At 43.3% G+C, this 18,855-nt stretch overlaps 2 protein-coding genes across 2 annotated transcripts in view; both read right to left on the bottom strand.

Annotated features, from left to right (window-relative positions):
* Nucleotides 1–8,079, bottom strand: part of arb2a (ARB2 cotranscriptional regulator A) — a 237,176-nt gene extending 229,097 nt beyond the window's left edge. The window contains exons 1-2 of the mRNA XM_083644566.1: nucleotides 7,984–8,079; nucleotides 4,252–4,353 (exon numbers count right to left, since the gene is read on the bottom strand). Of these exons, the coding sequence (XP_083500692.1) occupies nucleotides 4,252–4,353; nucleotides 7,984–8,035 (154 nt within the window). The 5' untranslated portion in view covers nucleotides 8,036–8,079. The remainder of the gene's footprint in view (nucleotides 1–4,251; nucleotides 4,354–7,983) is intronic.
* Nucleotides 8,080–14,113: 6,034 nt separating this feature from the next.
* kiaa0825 (KIAA0825 ortholog) overlaps nucleotides 14,114–18,855 on the bottom strand; it is a gene marked incomplete at both ends in the record, with an annotated part of 164,702 nt that continues 159,960 nt past the window's right edge. Inside the window, one exon of the mRNA XM_083645361.1 lies at nucleotides 14,114–14,294. Coding sequence (XP_083501487.1) covers nucleotides 14,114–14,294 — 181 coding nt within the window. The remainder of the gene's footprint in view (nucleotides 14,295–18,855) is intronic.

The raw sequence follows: 18,855 nt of genomic DNA, 5'->3' as shown, positions 1-18,855 counted from the left end.
TACACCAATGAGCCCATCGATCCTGCCGTTGACACTGGAACACAATAAAACACTAAACAGTGTTAAATTAAATTTTGACCTTTATGACTGCAGAATTTGTAAGAGCTAAACCACTGAAAATGTACATATACTTAACCCAAATAGCCAGGGGCCTCTCATACTTTCTCAATTATTGCACGACGAGAAGAAACCCATCTAAGATATAAATAAATATATTATCTTTTGAAGACAAAACAATGCATGCACATTTTTTTCCCCATCTCCTTCTAAATTGCCACCATTTTCACCCCTCTATCACTGTGATAAATCTTACGTTGCTCATTGCTAACACAGTGTGTATTATAGCAGTTGCTTTAATGGTGAGTTGCTAGACAACATGTAATGGTGAATGTGTGCTTGTCATCATGTTGCATTAGAAGCAGACTAGTGCCTGAGAGCTACTGCAGAGTGAGCGTGTGCACAAAGCTACCTGCAAGAAAATCTATTCTGCATTCAGGGCTGAGCATCTAAACACTATTGCCTAACAGAAGGAAGAGAGGGCTATAATGAAATCCTACAGTAGGCGAGGCATGCATTGTGTGTGTGTGTGTGTGTGTGTGTGTGTGTGTGTGTGTGTGTGAGAGAGAGAGAGAGAGAGAGAGAGAGATAGAGTGAGAGATAGAGTGTGTGTGTGGGGGGGGGGGGTTGAGGGTGATCAGCTCCATCGCCTCCCCCAACGCATCCTCTCAGAGGAATAACGTTTTCTCAACTTTTCTCCTCTCTTTCTGTCATAATTAGCATTCTGTTCTCAATTTGGCCGCTTAATTAGGTGTACATAACCTTGGATTTCCAGTAATGGAAAACCGGGGGGCTAGCGAGATGAAGCCATCATCTTCAGTGATTAAGATACCTGCAAACTATTGTACACAGCCCTCGTCTGTACTCACTTCATTACATGGTCAAATTAACATTTTTGTTCCACCTGTCTCGGGCAGAGGTAGCCCGGGTGTAGCTGCAGAGATGCCTGCCGGCCAGGGCAACTGTGAGCCGGCGTACTACAGACACCGCCTGAGGGCCACGGCCAATTTAATAGAAATGATATCCTTTAAAAACAGGCCTGAGTGAAAATTGACAAGAGATAAAGATGGGGGAAGGGGGGGTTATGTGAAGGGGAGTGGCGGAGGGGCTAGGGGGTGTTAGATGGGGCAGGTTGTAGAGAGAGAGAGAGAGAAGGGGGGAGAGAGAGGGAGGGAGAGAGGGAATAACAGAGACAGAGACAGAGACAGAAAGAGGAAGACAGAGTGTGGCCGAGAGGGATAGAGAGGTAGAGATGGAGAGTCTCTGAGTGTGTTGCGCTCTCCATGGCAGACTGAGCGGGGACTTGAGAGGGGTGGTGGTGGAGTGTGTGTGTGTGTGCGTGTGTGTGTGCGTGTGTGTGTGTGTGTGGGGGGGGGGGGGGGGGGGGGGGGCTCTCCGTGTCTCTGTTCTTAGGCACAGCGAGGTTATGCAAATGCTCCGTCAGACGGAGGGCAAGGCTGAGTAGGTTACTGACGGGCCGTAGAGTACACAACATGTCCCCCCACTCAGCCAGCCAGCCAGCCAGCCAGCAGAGACACTGACAGAGAGCAGAGGGGGAGAGGGGGAGAGGGAGAGAGAGAGAGAGAGAGAGAGAGAGAGAGAGACCACTCAGGGAATACTAAGAGCCAAGAACACAGACTCCATCCTCAAAGCCCCCGCACCCCACCCCACCCCACCTTCCCAACTCTACCCTCACTCCACCTGCTTTGATTAAAGCAAGCCAGGAGAATCCTAAAGAGACTTTCATATCATCTGGACCCACTGCATTCTGGGTCCAGAGCAGCTCCCTGCTGTCACTGCTAACTGACACTCACACACACACACACACACACACACACACACACACACACACACACACACACACACACACACACACACACGCACAGGCACACACACAGGCACGCACGCACTCACACACAATGTCCCAGGTGATGCCAGAGACAGTTTTAGGTCATTCATTCAAAAACAGTGACATGATCCTGAACAGGACTGTAATTACATGTCAAATCTGGCTGTACTGAAAGTGCTGCAGCTTTTTAACGCAGTACAGTAATATTGGGGTTTGATGACTTTAAGTTAGCTTTAATGTGACTCAGTTTTCAGGGAATGGAGAACAGAGACATTTTATATCATTTAGATAGGCCCAATAAACTATGTGGTTTAGATAGGCCCTATGTGGTTTAGATAGATCCTACAGTATATACTGTAGCTCAGGCCCCAATCCACTGCTATCTACTAAGTGAAACCACCACGTCTCATGAACTATATAAGATATTAGATTATCTAATCTGTTATATAGTATAGATAAGATACTCTCTTATACACATGTAGTATACGGTAGATAAGATACTACTGTATATAAAAATCTGGAACAGCAGACCATCCACTCTAAAGCTGCGTTCACACCGACCTATTAAAGTTTTTCGCTGGCATCGAGTTTACATACAAAGTCAATGCAAACGAGCGATTGAGCGTATATTCGCCCGGGAGAAAAATCGCTGGGCGTCCGAGCGACAGAGACAGAGCGATAGGGCGAAAATACGCTCATCGCCGGAGATGAAATATCCCAACTCGAGCGAAATTACACTGGCATCAGTCGCTCGCTGTTCAACGCTGATTGGCTGCCGCGTGAGAGCGAGTCAAGAATCACTGGTTTATTGTGTGGCAACAAACCGCATTGACAGCTGATTGAGAGGCTGACAGCTGACATGAAGTGAAGTCTGTACTACCGGGTATAGAGCTCGCGTTAGGAGCACGCTGATAGGCTTAGCTTGTAAACAACTACGGTGGCTCGTAGTGGACAAACATCATGACATTGCGTAACGTTATAGCCCCCAGATGTCCGTCAATTCGTGTGCTTGTTGACGAGCGATTTAAACACAGCGACAGAGCGATTCCAAAGGGTTGAATCGAGCGACAGAGCGAAAAATAAATATCTCGGTGTGAACACAGCTTAAGAGAATGTCCCACATACTCCACCTTTAAAAGCCATCTTAAACACTGGCTGAAGGCTAATCAGAACTGTAACCACATTTAAACTGTAGTACAACATACATAATAGTAATGTACATGTGTTTTGTTACAGAATGTTTTCATTTTATATATACACTGTTTTTACCTTGTTCTATAGTAGGCTATACATATGCGGTGCATACCTGTATCCTTGAGCGACCTGTTCTACAGCATGAGCATCCAGCGACTTGAACTGTCCCATCTGGAGTTACGGTTTACACCTGTTTTCTTACATATGGACTGATCCCATAACTACTTCTCAGTTATTTTTATACAGTATATACTGAAGCTCTTGATACGTGTGTTATGACTACATACAGTGTATGTGTTGATGTTACACCTTTCAATCATTTGAATGACGTGGCTAAGGGCACCTGATTCGTGACCATTTCTACTTATAGTGCGTATACGCTTACAATCTATGTTTGTAACTTGCTGCAAAAACGCGTGCATAAATACATCTATGTACACTCCCCCAGTGCAATAGCTTGTGCACAATTTTTACTTTGTGCAAAAGGGCAATGTGCAGTCTACAATCTACAATCACTGTGCAATCTACTCCTGCAGTTTACATTTCAAGTGCAATAAAATGAGCACACTAGCACTTCAACCCCAGTCACTTTAACACTTGGCACCTACAGCACTTAAACTTGTGATCTCCTCTTTCCCTAGTGTGTCTCGCCACATTGCACATATTATACTGTATTGTCATTTTTCTGTGGTATGTGGTGTCTTTTTTATGGTTGTGAAGTTTATGTAACTTTATAACTTGTGTACTATATTGTCTGCTTTTGTGCTTATGAAGTTTATGTATATTTGTAAACTGTAATTGTCTGTTTTATAACATCAACATGCCAAGGTACTACAGATGGAAACTAGCCTCTGGCTATAATCTGGCATATTTACATGAAAGTTTTCATTAATATGTATTGTCCCTATCATAAATAAATAAATAAATAAATAAATAAATAAATAAATAAATAAATAAATAAATAAATAAATAAATAAATAAATAAATAAATAAATAAGAGACATGGTGGTTTCACTTTGTTGAAGCAGCAAGTTTTATTTGCTAATTGTAAAAAGCAGCAATGGCTAAGCCATGGAACTAATTATGGCACTTGTGTTTGGCTTATATGATTAAAGAATATAAATATCAACCGACATCCGTTGTGTACTTACATTCATTGAAGGCGTACTCAAACTCCTCCAGTGTTTTGGGGAAACTGAGAGGGGGTTCATCTTTCTTCATCAGTTCATCCAGGTCTATTCTTGACAGCAAATCTGAGAAAACACGCAGAGAAGTTGAAAAAGGTCAGAGGTGAGCAGAACAGTGACAAGAGTCATTGCTGCTTTTCCCACCAAAGATTGAGTCAAATTTTCACAACTTCTTAGTTCTTAACCTCTGTCACAACACAATAAACCTAAAATATCAAAGCTTAATTAAAGTACCCTTTGCTTGTATAATGTCTCTCCATTTCCCTAGCTTATGAAGCAACAGCAAACCTCTGATGCAATAGTAAACATGAACTACTGGCCTGATCGCTCAGAAACCAAAGTCCTCCCCACCCACACAAACTAAAACTTCCCCATTATCCTAAAGTGACACAGTAGGTGGCAGAGAGGATACTCTGATAAAAAAAACAACCCAAAATGTGAATAAACATAACATTTTTGTCACCGAAAGAGAAAGAAAATCGGACAAATTAATGGCATACAGTACCCACACAAATTGGTCTGCTAAAACTGTATGAGTCTGCTTGATTTGTTCGATAAAAGGAAAGGAAATTGTGGCATATTGCTTCAAGGTTAAACAGAATATTTCAACTCTTTGGCCTTCTAAACTTGGGGCCAGCCAAAAGTCTAACTCTGAACTGGCAACAAAGTATTCCATTTTCAATCCCAATCCTCTGTGGATGAGTGCCAGGCTTTGGTTCACACAGAGCTATATGCAGTGTTATTAAATGACTGTGAATAACAAAGTAGGATTTTGCACTAATAATAGCCCCAGCCATGCAGTGGCATGGTTGCACAGAGGCAGTCAACAGCACATCTCCACTTTTCAACCACAGACGTGGCCACATGACACGCACCATATATTACACAATAACAACAATGGAACGAGATGCAAGGAGACTCAAGTTATTGAGAAAGCATTGTGACCAGGAAATACGGTAATATATAAAACTAGAAGTGCACTCAGAAAGCGCAGACCTCCGACAAAGCCAATAGACCAAATCACCGTGACGTCACCATGTAAACAAATTTACTTCCGGGTACCACTTGGGGAAGGCGGCAGGTTTAAATGTGCGTGTTGTCAAATAAATGCTGTCAAACCCTCTCGTTGTTTTCAGCCGACTACTTTCAATTTAAATGGTTAAACGGTTGGTAAACATGCTTGTCCGACGTATCTAGCCTTTCTTCTGTGTTTGTTTTATGTAGTGTTAGCTAGCTAATAGCGTTTGTTTGTCTGTCAAACTCGCTGTTTTTTTGCAGTCGTTAACGTTACAGAGTAACCTCGCGTCACTAGGCTCTTCTCGGCGAGCCTGTAGCCTGTACTACGAAGCTAGTTTAATGCCTTATCCGAGTAAGTTTGAGTTTAAACCTGGTTTAGCCGTACTACAAAGCAAGTTAACTTTCAATTACCATGGCAACTGACGCTGCAAAGCTAACCTGGTCGCGACCAGGTTAGCTTCAGAGGATAAGATCAAAATCCATGACAGACCCATATAATCGGCTCTCTGGAGTCACTCACCGTTCATATAAGATCGCCATATGAAAAATAGATTGCAGTCAACTGAGAATATAACAAGAAAAACATTTGTGGCTCTGTAGGCTACATAATTAAATTAAGCCTACTTATCACTTTATGTCTTAACAGCTCAACGATGCGTGGAGAAATATGATCACTATTAATCACGCAGCGCATACACGGAGCCTCAAATGGAGTGAGGGTGATATTCTCCTACATGCCAGAAAAGCCTATAGCCTACATATAATATAGATATGGGATAAATATGGGATAGCCCCAATAGGCTACTAAATATGCAGTCAATTCTTGCATGTTTCAGCTGGAACTGTGTCCTGTAGGCTGTATGCCAATATATGAGCAAAAATAGGCTAGTTTTTATCAATGAAAACTATGCCGCATCGTCTCAATTCAGTTCAGCAGTTTTCTCTTTTATATTAGGCATCAGCATTATCATTATTTTATATATTAATTATTCGATCAGTGCAACTACACACATAATGAGTGATAGAGATCATTATTCATTGAGCATGCGTTTCTAAATCTATGGTCTAAATAGGTTTACAGATTGTGGAAATTTATAGGCTGAGATTACACATTTAGGGGACAGAAATCGCTGATCAAAGTGAATCAAATGACTGATGTGAATACAAGCGGCAGCTTTAGCAGTCCTTCAGCAGATTATATCCAACGCGGATTTTCATTCTGACATAGGTTACATTAAATATCCGCTAAAACTCTGATCACGCACTGCGCTTTGATTGAATGAGGAAATGGGTGTAGAAATGGGTGTGGGCGTGGATCAACTCAGCTGTTCATAATGTGATTCGCTAGCGCACCTCTTTCGCGTGGACGCGCGCCTGTGCACGAGCGAAAAACGTGCGCGTGCACAGGCAGATCCCAGCTTCAGTTATCCAGTAAAAAACCAGCGTCGTAGTATCCTTAAACTAGATAGCTTTGATCCTGTTCAGTCAAACCAGATCAAAGGGACTTATCGCGGATCTGTTAAACTAGCTTCGTAGTACAGAGCTCTGGTACAGACAGAGATACTGACGCCACGTCAATTTAATTTAGCTTCAAGTCTACTCTAGTCTGGTCCAACAGGTAAATTAGCTAGTCTGGTCTCCACTAACGTTAGTGAAAGTGTTGTTATGAATGATATTAAACAACAACACAACATGGACAAACCATTTTTGTCTTCAAAACGTCAGTTTGTGCCGTTCACCGCCATTATAATGTGTGGACCCAGGGGTACCCGGAAGTAAATGTAAACATCCCGGTGATTTGGTCTATAGTTTGCTATGATATGCAAATTTTGTGAGTCGGATCGGATCCGCTCCAAAATTAAATGGGTTCTTCCTTGGCCCATGCTACACCTGGCCACAATTTTTCGTGAAATTTGCCCAGTAGTTTAAGTTTTTCAGTAATCCAACTAACAAACAGAAAGACAGACAGACAGACATACAGACAGACAGGCAGGCAGACATACCGACAGACAGACAGACAGACAGACAGATACACAGACAGACACACACACAGATAGGCAGACAGACACACAGATAGACAGGCAGACACACACACACACACAGACAGGCAGACAGACATACAGACAGACAGACACACACACAGGCAGACAGACACACAGACAGGCAGACAGACACACAGACAGACAGACAGACAGACAGATGCACAGACAGACAGAAAGGCAGACAGACACACAGACAGGCAGACAGACTCACAGACAGGCAGACAGACAGACATACAGACAGGCAGACAGACAGACAGACAGACAGACAGACAGACAGACAGACAGACAGGCAGGCAGACAGACAGACAACATCAAAAACATAACAACCTTCCTTGGCAGAGGTAATGATTGATCCATTCAATCAATTCCAGACTTGTTCCAACTTAATTGTATGAAACCAATATATTAGTGCACCAGTCTGTACTGGCAACAGAGTGAATTTTGGAGGTAGAAAAAAAAATCGTACTTCAAGATTCTGACTGGGCACTTTAGCATGGTTTTATGAGCGTAATTTGGTGTAGTTTACCATTGAGCTCATTTCCCCATGTTTGTTTTCTTTTTGTTACACTTTTAAGAGCAGTACTTTGATATACAGTATGTTTTTATCTTTGTTGTGGTGTTCTTGTCATTCCTTCACCTTTGAGTGCTGTAGTTTTCTCTCTGTCCTCTTGGCCAGCTACCTGGGCCATGCTGATCCACAATATGTATAGGCCTGGTATGACAGCACAGGGATGAAATAGCATGGGTCTTCCACTGCCTAAGATCACTGAGGTGCTTTCTGTCACATGTGGGAATTGAAAAGGAGAAAATTATAATTGCAGGAATCAATAAGTGCTGGAACACAGACTTATACTAACATGCTCCAATATGCACATAACAGACACCAAATTCATTGCAGGTGACAACAAGAAGGTAACTGTCTCAAAGCCTACCGCACCTGTTATTAAGTTACAACGTTCTCAGCACGCCATACATTATTGTTATACTGTAGCAGCCAACTCATTTAGGCATATTATATCCGCACCAATTATGGCGTAATCCATGGGGGCAGCCATAGTGTTACACACAGTGCAATAACATGCACTGCATAAACAGAGTTACGCTAACCGTAGCTCATTGACAACATTATTTGTAATGAAGCAACGCAACCATAAAGCCAGTAAGCTGTAACAGATAAACATTAGTATGTCCGCTTAACTTTGCAGGCGTATAGTTACAACAACTGAGTTGCTTTTGCAAAGATAGCATGATAGCAGAGTTGCCTTTAGCGTTTCTTGTTTACAAGACACGTGGTAAACGGTCGAAAAACGTCTATTGCACGCGCTTATGGCGGTGTAAATAAACATGACGTAACTGTTAATTCGCCCAAACAGTCGCACCTGTTTTTATCAGGCATGTTGTTCTTGCAACAACTCTCCCTCAGTCAGGAATGAGTGCAGTCACACACTACAGGAGCCACTGCGAGCAGGCTAGGATACTTGTGCTTTCAGATGATGAGACACTCGCTTCACCCAAACGAAACACAGAGGTTCAGAGAGATACAACTTTTTCTAGTAGACGCATGCATGTATTTAGTTTGACTCACGCACCATCAGTACATGCGACTGTCCACTTGCGGCTGCTTCCTTGAAATTTCTCAAACAGGAAGGACTCTGTGCAGTGGCAAGCACGAAGCTTCCGGGTTACCGGGGCAACGGACTGGAAGGGATATTTAAAGAGACAGTAGCAGCCATGCTGGCGGTGCCTTCACTCTCTACTTCCATCCACACGCAATAATAATCAATCATACACACATCATCACTGACAACATAATAATAATAAGAATAATAAGAATAATAACCTAAACTAGGCATCACCACCCACCATAATCATCATCATCTTCTTCACTGGTGGGTTAGTTACTCACAACTCATTGCAATATCTATCATGATATTACTTGATAGGACAAGTACCACTACAGAGGTACCACTACAGCAGTATGTTACTTCTACTTTACCTCCCACTATAAAAAACCGCCCTTGTGATTTCCTCTCCTGTGAATGACCAGGGAGGGGGACCCCATCCTTTTGCAGGAAGGGGATTAGATTTGCTTGATCAAATTAAGCTGTAAGGTTCTTCTTAAGGATTCGTATGGATATTATACATAATATTTATTTTTGTCCTCTACCCCTTATTTTTTTTTTAGATCTTCCTAGGACAGTGCCAACCCCAAGGTAGCTTGGGGTTGAACAAAGATTAAATGTATATTCATAGTATGAATATACATTTAATCTTTGTTCAGATCGTTATGCTGATTTGTTTTGATAGTTTGTAAAAATTTAACATCCATTATAGTATTCCCCTGATGTCACATCATGCATTTCCTACCAATATGGCGCTTTGCAATACACACAGCTCATTGGTTGTGTGTCATTTGATTGTAATCACATGTTAATTGATAACAATCACTTGTTATTTTCCTACCAAGTGGACTTTATTACAACATGTAAATTACTGCATTAGATTTGTGATGACCTTCCCACTCTCTTGGCCCTGTCTTTCAGGAGTCTGGTTGGGTTCGTTAGGCTGATTGGGTGCACCTGGGCCAGGTGTGCTCCTTGGGCTTTAAAGTCTCTCTCCCTCCTCACCGATGCACATTTTATTCTGTTCTTTTGTTTAATCCTATAATAAGAATGCAAAGTGTCTGAGTGAGTGAGTGAGTGAGTGAGTGAGTGAGTGAGGTGAGTGAGTGAGTGAGTGAGTGAGTGAGTGAGTGAGCAGAATTGTGTTCAGCTACAGCTATGACATTTTACGTGCGATCAGACTGAATCTTTCAGGAAGTGTAAAGAGCACCCCTGCAGGTGACCTAATGGAGCCAGATTTTTTTATTAGTAATTAGGGCCAACTAAATTGGCAAAAATGACAAATTAGTGGCCAAAATGCCTCAACACAGTTTCAGCACCATGGATAGCTCCAGAGTAGAAGCGCACAGGTGCTCCAGAGTGGAGGAGCACACAGGTGAGCTGAGGTGTAATCAGTACACTATGAAAGCCCCCTGGGGAGAGAGAGGAGAGGCTGCATGCCAATGTGAGCAAGGCTAACTAAAGGCTGACTCACTCACACTCACACAGGGACGGTATTTTGCTAGTATAATTTAGTTTGTGTTGTCTAGTTATTTTCCTTTAGTTTTAGTTAATAATTTATTGTAAATGGACTGCATTTATATAGCGCTTTTATCCAAAGCACTTTACAATGTGCCTACATTCACCCATGCGCACACCGAAGGCGGCAAGCTGCCATTCGGGGTTCAGTGTCTTGCCCAAGGACACTTCGACATGCGGACTGGAGGAGCCGGGGATCGAACCACCGACCTTCTGATTAGTGGACGACCTGCTCTACCTCCTGAGCTTTACTTGGGTGATGTGTGACTCCTTTCTTTGTTGCACCCTTGAGCCGGGTTGTAACAGATTACCTATGGAAATACAATAAAATATACAATGTGATTTTTCTTTATTAGTCTTTGCAGAAAGAGTGTGAGAGTGTGAGAGTACTGGAGGTCCAATTCTGATGATCAGAGGAGGGTAGATCTACTTTTTGGATTATTCACCTTCAATTTAGAGGGGGCAATAATATGTTACACTTACGGGGGAAAAAGCAATAGCCTACTGTTACCACCCAACACTGGTGATACTTCAAAGGATAAAACCCATTCATACTCTTAATGCCATTACTATATATAGCATCAATCCATAATGTTCAATTCAGTCAAGGCGTTATTTTATAATTTACTTTTTTTACCCACCTTCCCTGAACCTGCCTAATCTACATCAACTTCAGTCGTATTCCACTCTTCCTGACTGCCAGAGGCAGTGTTTAACACTGTGTAATATCGTCTCACTCACATATAGGTCTGGAAATTATACCTACAAAGTCAAGCGTGACCGCTGATCACATGCGGCACCACGCCCCCTACAGTACATGTGCCCCTGTCATCAGGGACTGCATGGGGAATCCAGAGGAAGCCACACTTTTCTACCCACTAGCACTCTCAAGGTTTAACACAAATGATAAGAAGAGCCAGCCTCTGTCTAAGCAGGCTTTGGCACTGGATAGTGGATATGATTTTGCCTATAGGAAGCTGTACCCATGCCTGCAGGTGTGAAGGCCCATTCAACTGGGAGCATCTCCACATCATGGGCTTTCCTGAAAGGTGTTTCCTGGTGGACATGCAGTATGCATGTGCAGCAGTTCACCTGTTACTACAGGGTCAACATGGCGTCCTCCTGACAGGCTTTCGAGTGGCTGTCATAATGCCTATGTCTGCTTTGTACTGGTATGAACTATGCAGTGTTAATCCCACACTGCCTCTGGTGGTCAGGAAGAATTGAAAGAGTTCTGAATGAGTTATATTATTTATTTTTCTGATTTCTGATTGATTTTTCTCGCATTTTCTCCCCAATTGTACTTGGCCAATTCCCCCTGCTTTCCTGATCATTGCTCCACTCCGTCTGCTGATCTGGGGAGAGCCGTATACTAGCATATGCTTCCTCTGATACATGTGCAGTTGCTAGCCATTGCTTTTCACCTTACAGCGAGGGGTTTCACCGGCAGGACGTAGCACGTGGGTGGATCACGCTGTTCCCCCCCAGTTCCCCTCCCCCCTGAACAGGCACCCCGACCAACCAGAGGAGACACTAGTGCAGCAACCAGGACTCATACCCCACCGGCTTCCCAGCTGCAGACATGGCCAATTCTTGTTCTCTGTCACTCAGAATCTTGGTGAGAAGAATCCCGACCTATGTGTGTGTCGGACAGTTTTATCCAATGTTCAACATTGCATCTGACAGCCATCCAGAATTCCTGGATCCATTAGTGATTTCCTACATTTGACAACCCCTAGAGAATAAGCATGTGAACTTGGTGCATTCATTTGTTGCTTATACATGTAAAGGTATGTGGAAAAAACAATGCTAGAGCTAGAGGTTTTGGCTCACCGTACCATCAAGGCTCAGTCCTTCATGCAGCCGACCCGGGTTTCGAATCCGACCCGTGGTTACGGGTCCGTGGTTAGCATGTCCTCCCCTCTCCTCCTCCCTGCCCTCCTGTCACTGTTCAACACATACTGTCCTATCAAATAAAGGCAAAATGCCTCGAAAAAACCATCTCATAAAAAAAGCTTCTTTTGGGGTATTTTTGCCTTACTCGCTCATTGAAAGTAGAGATAAACAGGAAAGACTGGGGGAGAGAGAGGTACCTGAACAATCCCTCACCAATATACTGTACAGCAGGTTATCAATCGAGATGGAAATTTGTGAGTCAAAATGCCGTGGCTGTTTACCCCGTCTAAATATGGCATGATGAGCTCTGGGATTCTAAAATGTTTATGTAGGCTTGATAATCCCCAAATGAATATGCTATAATAGAATATTCAATTTATTCTTAGTGATGGATCATTCTTTGTAATGATTGGTTGTGAATTATGCTGTCAGCTTTTCCGACAGCTGTCTTCTGAACCTATCACCTGTCTACGATGGAAGTACAAATGGATAAGCCTACAGGTACTTACTGAAGGAGGGAGGAAGTGATGGAGAGAGTGAGAGAGTGAGAGAGAGAGAGAGAGAGAGAGAGAGAGAGAGAGAGAGAGAGAGAGAGAGAGAGAGAGAGAGAGAGAGAGGAAGTGATGGAGAGAGTGAGAGAGATCAAAGTATTTTTTATGAGAAGAAAAGGCAGTTATCTTACAAGAACAGATAGGCTAGCCGCACATTCTTTTTTTGTCTGCAACACCAAAATAAAACTGTTTTGTTATTATGTTAAATGTGTTTACAAAGACCACTGGTGCTTTGGTGCTCTTTAGCCTTTATTGAGAATCACAGGGAGCATTTCTGCTGCTGAACATTTTGTTGTCTTTTGTATTCTCCAAGTGGTTTGGTGATCATAATCTTGCTACATTTGCATTAAAAATCGAGTTAAGGAAAGGAACAACGCTGTGTAGCGCCGGATATGTTTTCTTCATCTCTCAAAGGAATTGCAACGGGTGTGCAGTAGCCCATGTGAGCTGGAATTATATTCTGGTTGATGAGAAGAGTATATAATTTGGGTTGTTTAAGCCATATTTGAACATTAGCACAGGGAAGAACATGTGATACAGTATATGTATTCAAAAACATAATGCTGACTTTAATCCTCATAAATTATTGATTGCAGAAAGATCGCAGAAATTGATCTTATGATAGGGAAGAAGGCGAATATTCAACTGAGACATAAGAATATCATTTTATTTTCATACTTAATTCTGAAACATTCAATCTCATAAATAACAAAATATGGGTAAACTTGGAAAAATATACAGACTAATCGTGTTACATATAAAATAAATGTTTTCTCAGTTTGCACAAAATTCCAACTGATATGACACATTTTCTTCTCGCTTCCAAATCGTAATATTTGATGTTTGCTTTCAGGAAGCAGGAGGAAGTATGCTGACACCAATGTCTTTACACTTGCACAAGAAAAAAACTTCAACTACCTACAATGATCACACAGTCCCATCTTGTCCCAGGCAAACAACACCAGCCTCTCCATTTCCCACAACTGGTGATTGATTCTGGAGATGTGCGCCTCCAAAAAAGATGAAATGCCACTGATGCAGCTTGGAAACGCGTGGAGTTTGTGTGAGGTGTACGCATAAAGAGGGGGAGGCACAGGCTCCCCCTCTCTTTTATTTGATCCACAATTTCTTGTCCTCTCTCTCACACACGCGACATGAGAACAAGCCACAGCAGAGTGTGTTATTGGGCAGTGCTTTCATGGGATGACTGTGTTTCCTCCTGAGTGCGATCTGCCTGTACAGTAGCTCCGGGGGCCTCCTGTGGTCCGGGGCTGCTGCGGCTGATGAGGTAGGCTTTCTGCAGCTCCTCCACCAGAACCTTCTCGTCATCGTCCAACGCTGCGTCCTCCTGCATCTCCCACCTGGAACACAGACAAGAGGAGGGAGCGGGTGAGTGGAGGCGTTTAGTACTCATTTGTAAGCTTCAGCAAAGATTTGTCATTCCAATAGGAGGGGTTCTCAAAGTGCAGGCCACGGGCCAATTGCGACCCTCGGGAACGTTGAGATGATGGTATTTGGTCCGATTCTTGAGAGGTTTCTCAGTAAACCTATCAAGAAAACGTGACTGTCTTTCAGAGGCTGTAGTGGGTTTTAAATCCAGAGTGAAGTTTCTTGTATCATATGAAACTAGAAGACCTAAGGCCTCCATTGGTGCAACCCCGTCATGCTAACTTGTCATGAAGGTGGCTAAATAACGCTCTAAATTTAAGGCAAATTTTGGCGAGGGGAAAAACATTTTCAAAGGGGTACAAAGTGGTGTGTGTTTGTGTGTGTGTGTGGGGGGGGGGGGTATGTGTGTGTGTGTGTGTGTGTGTGTGTGTGTGTGTGTGTGTGTGTGAGAGAGAGAACCGCTGACCTAAAAGTTAGGATTAGTTCAATACACCGATACTGTATATCAGTTAACCGACAATATGCAATTCATGTGTGGACAACTATCTCCAGCTCCACTCCTGTCTCTATCTCTCTCTATTTGTAGGGTTCGGCACAGAGATCAAGTGGAGAATACCCCGATGCCCTCAGCACATTCTCGCGCACAGCAGTCTGCAGCTCTGTCCGGCTGACAGAAGTCAGACGTGCACTCTGAAGCCAGACGTGCACTCTGAAGCCAGACGTGCGCTCTGAAGTCCTCATGTGGGAATCTTCTTTGCTATTTCACTGAGTGTGTGTCACTTTCACAGCAACTCTCTGTCAGCTCCGATACACTATCAAACTTGCAGCTTTACACACTCACACTCTTGCACAGACACAGACACAGACAATGAAGGCTTCCAAGGGATGTTCAAGAAAACATGAAGACAGAAGCGAGAGAGGAAGTATGAGTGTTTGGTTTTGCCTCTCTGTAAGGTTAGGTCTTTGTCTGTCTCTTTCTCGCACTTTCTCCCCGATGCTTGTCGTCACCAAGTGCATGGTAGGCGACAACAACTGTCAAACTTAATTATAACAGCTCCGACAAATTTTCAGCCCGGAGGAAGACGCCTCCTATACATCTCCTTCCTCTTTAACACCTTCTGTCTCGCTCGCTCTCTCTCTCACACACCCTCTCTACGCTATAGAGTGGAGGAGTGGAGTGGGGCGCTGCAATATGAAGCCATCAATGGTAGTCACGTTGTAATTCGCTCATAGTAGTTGAATAGAAACCCAAGTCCTTTGTGGAGTGACTGTGGTCAATCAAATCCATATGGAGAGTCTGTCGGCCCAAGGCAGTCTTTGAGCTGTCGCATCGCTCCCCCTCCAAACCAGAACGATAGCTGTCTGACTGCAAATGATTGCATTTTCATTGCAATCTCTGCGTCTCCTTTTATCCCCCCATATCCCCTCCTCACCATATACTCACCGTATCTTCAAACAGGTACCATATAGTTATGCTCTGTGTGTGTGTGTGTGTGTGTGTGGTGTGTGTGTGTGTGTGTGCGTGTGTGTGTGTGTGTGTGTGTGTGTGTGGTGTGTGTGTGTGTGTGTGTGAAGCGAGGAGGGGGGTGAAACACTGACTATATCACGCACTGTGTTCCATGCATACAAAGAAGTGGGTCTCTCCATGCAGAGCACTTTGATGGAGTTTCAGTCTGTGCCATTGTGTGTGTATGTGGCCAAATCAGACACCGTCCTCCTCCGCTGCGCCGCCACTGTCAGCGTGGTAATTAGCGTCTATACGGGGAGGATCTGTTTATGTAAATATGGCGGGTTTGACGCCGGGGCTTCTTCTCATGTGGCTGCACTCCCTCTTCCCACATCCCCAACTTTTGTCACGGCTTCTCTTCTCGGCGCGGACAACTTTCTCTCTTTCCTCTGTCTATTTCTCTTGTGTCACTCTGGACCTATGTCTCTCTCTCTTTCTCTCTCTCTCTCTCTGTCCATCCATCACAGAGCCAGTGGACTGTCTCCCAAAAGAAAGAACAACCAAGGGGAGGATGAGAGGGTGCATGGGAGAAAAAAGGGGAGGGGTTGTTTAAGTCAGCCTTTCATGACAACTCTCTTTAGGAAGCGCACAGATGACTATTGTGGCTTCAAATAGTGGGCAGACAAATAGCCCCCGTATCACTGTTTCAATTAGATCAAATCAAAATCAGTTCCAATAGATTACATTAGATGATCATGGTACAAAAAAGACACAAACACAAACACACAGGAAACAATATTCATAAATGTCACATAGGGCGCGAGGCGAGGAGAGGAAGGGGGCGAGGGAGAGGAGGCAGGCTGGAGGAGTGGTGACCAATAAAGGAGGCAGCCAGAGAGGAAGACAGGAAGGCACGCTAAAGGTTTTTCAATGTTTAATTTTCAAATAGGATTAAGCAGAATGACATTTAGCTGAAGGTTACAGGCTCAGCATTGTCTTAGCTGATATTGATATGCAGGAGGCGCCCTGCTTGTCACCGGGACAAACACCGCTGATGAATGAGAAGCCTTTCCCCAGGAAGGTGTTAAGTGCAAATTTGTAAGGAGAGAGAGGTAGAGAGAGAGAGGTAGAGAGAGAGATAGAAAGAAAGAGCACACACAGAGAGAGAGATTGAATTACCATGATAGTTGCCATGTATACTGTCGCTAGATTATGTTGCGCAAGAGTGTAAATTGTATAGGTTGAGCACAGAAGATTGGCTGGACGAGCGTTGAAAATGTGTCGGAAAATAAATAAATAAATAAACAAACAAAACACAAAAGCTACTTTGTTGTGTGTGTATCTAATTTCAACAACTACAACAAAACAATGCCTCTTAGAAATGCATAAGTAGGCTAAAGTTGACAATAACTTCACTGTATCCTCATTTCTGCAAGTTTCCCCCCGCGGAATTTACATCTTAATAAGGGGAGTGTTAGCCTTTAATTCGTATGGGCTCTGCTCATTTCTCATGCATTAATAGTGGCGCTGCTGACTCGGCTCTTCCTCTGAATACAGAATAGGACACACACATATTAAGACTCATATATTTACAGGATTGATGCCACAGGAGATTGTCTCAGAGTGAGGGAGAAAAGGCTGGCTCAGATCTATTTCAAAGTGAACACCAGTGTAAGCTGTCCTAATCATGGGATGATGGCGACGGCAGACACGGCGCATGTATCCTGATTTCCAGCTGATAATGAGTAGTGATATCTGACAAATGAAGAGGAGATAAGCCTCGCTCAGAGATCATCTGGCAATCAACTTAGTGCGGCTAAAGCTCAATCAAAACGGAACACAGCTGAAAACTTTGGAGTCGCAGGGGAGCGAGCGCTCGACGTTAGCCGTCGCCACAGAGAGACACCGTGGTGGTGGATGAAGTACTTGGAAGCCACACTTTGAGTAAAAGTACAGATATCTCACCAGAAAATGACTTTGATACAAGTTAAAGTCGCCTATTAGATTATTACTTGAGTAAAAGTCTTAAAGTATCATATTTACTGTACTTAAGTATCAGCAAGTAATTTTCTGATATGCATGCTCCCAATTGGCCGTGGATTCAGGGTTCTAAGGGCCAGCCGGAACATAATAAGTCTTGCATTCCCTTATTTACCATACAGTACAGACATTGAACTCAGAACGATGCAGAGAACACCTGTACTTTTGATCAGATTTGCTCTCTTGTTTATTTATATTTATATAACTTATCCGCTGCTACTGTACCTGCACATTTGCATGATTGTATGTATATTTGTTTGAATGGTGTGTTGTGGTATGTGTAACTGTATTTGTGAGAAAGACAAATGTCCACTGAGGTGGACAATGAAGTCAATCCAATCCAATCCAATCCCATATTAAATGTAGGCTACTTAAGTATTGAAAGCAAAAGTAGCCTGCAAGTAAATGCTGTTAATTAAAAAAGAATCAAGCAGTCATGTCGATTCTACTCATGTTCATGGCCATCTGACATGCCTGGGTCTGAGTGGAAATCTCCTTCTTCAGTTTTATAGCGGTTGGCAAACAATGTTATGGTGTATTACAGCCACCAACTGCCGTAACGTAACTTGCAAGCTAGGAGCACTGATTGGCCAAACCTGATTGCTCGCAGGCGACCCAATTTTGTCCAATTTTACTTTGTAACTAAGATGCTTAGGGGAAATGTAATGGAGTAGATGTATACAATTTATTTAGGAAACGTAGTGGAGTAAAAGTTATTTTAAAGAAATATAAATACTCAAAGTAGAGTACAGATACTCCCCAAACATACTTAAGTACTGTAATGAAGTATTATTATTTAGTTACACCACCGCAGAGAGAATAATACTGTAGAGAGAGAGAGAGAGAGCGAGGCAGGCAAGGCGGCAGAGAGACAGTGGACAGTGGTTTCCTCTCCAGCTGTCAGTGGGCTGAGTGGTTTCTCTCAGAGTGCGGGGTGTTTGTGCTGTGCGGGGTGCCCTGCCCGCTCCGCCACAGGGACCGCTGTTTGTTTAAAAGGCTCGCCTGTCAAACAGAGAGCGCCACCGACAGCCAGACACTGGGCTAAA

Source organism: Poromitra crassiceps (assembly GCF_964638095.1).
Source record: "Poromitra crassiceps genome assembly, chromosome: 10".
In the NCBI taxonomy this organism is placed as follows: domain Eukaryota; kingdom Metazoa; phylum Chordata; class Actinopteri; order Beryciformes; family Melamphaidae; genus Poromitra; species Poromitra crassiceps.
Note: the sequence above shows the minus strand (reverse complement) of the source record. Positions and strands in the feature narration are given on the sequence as shown.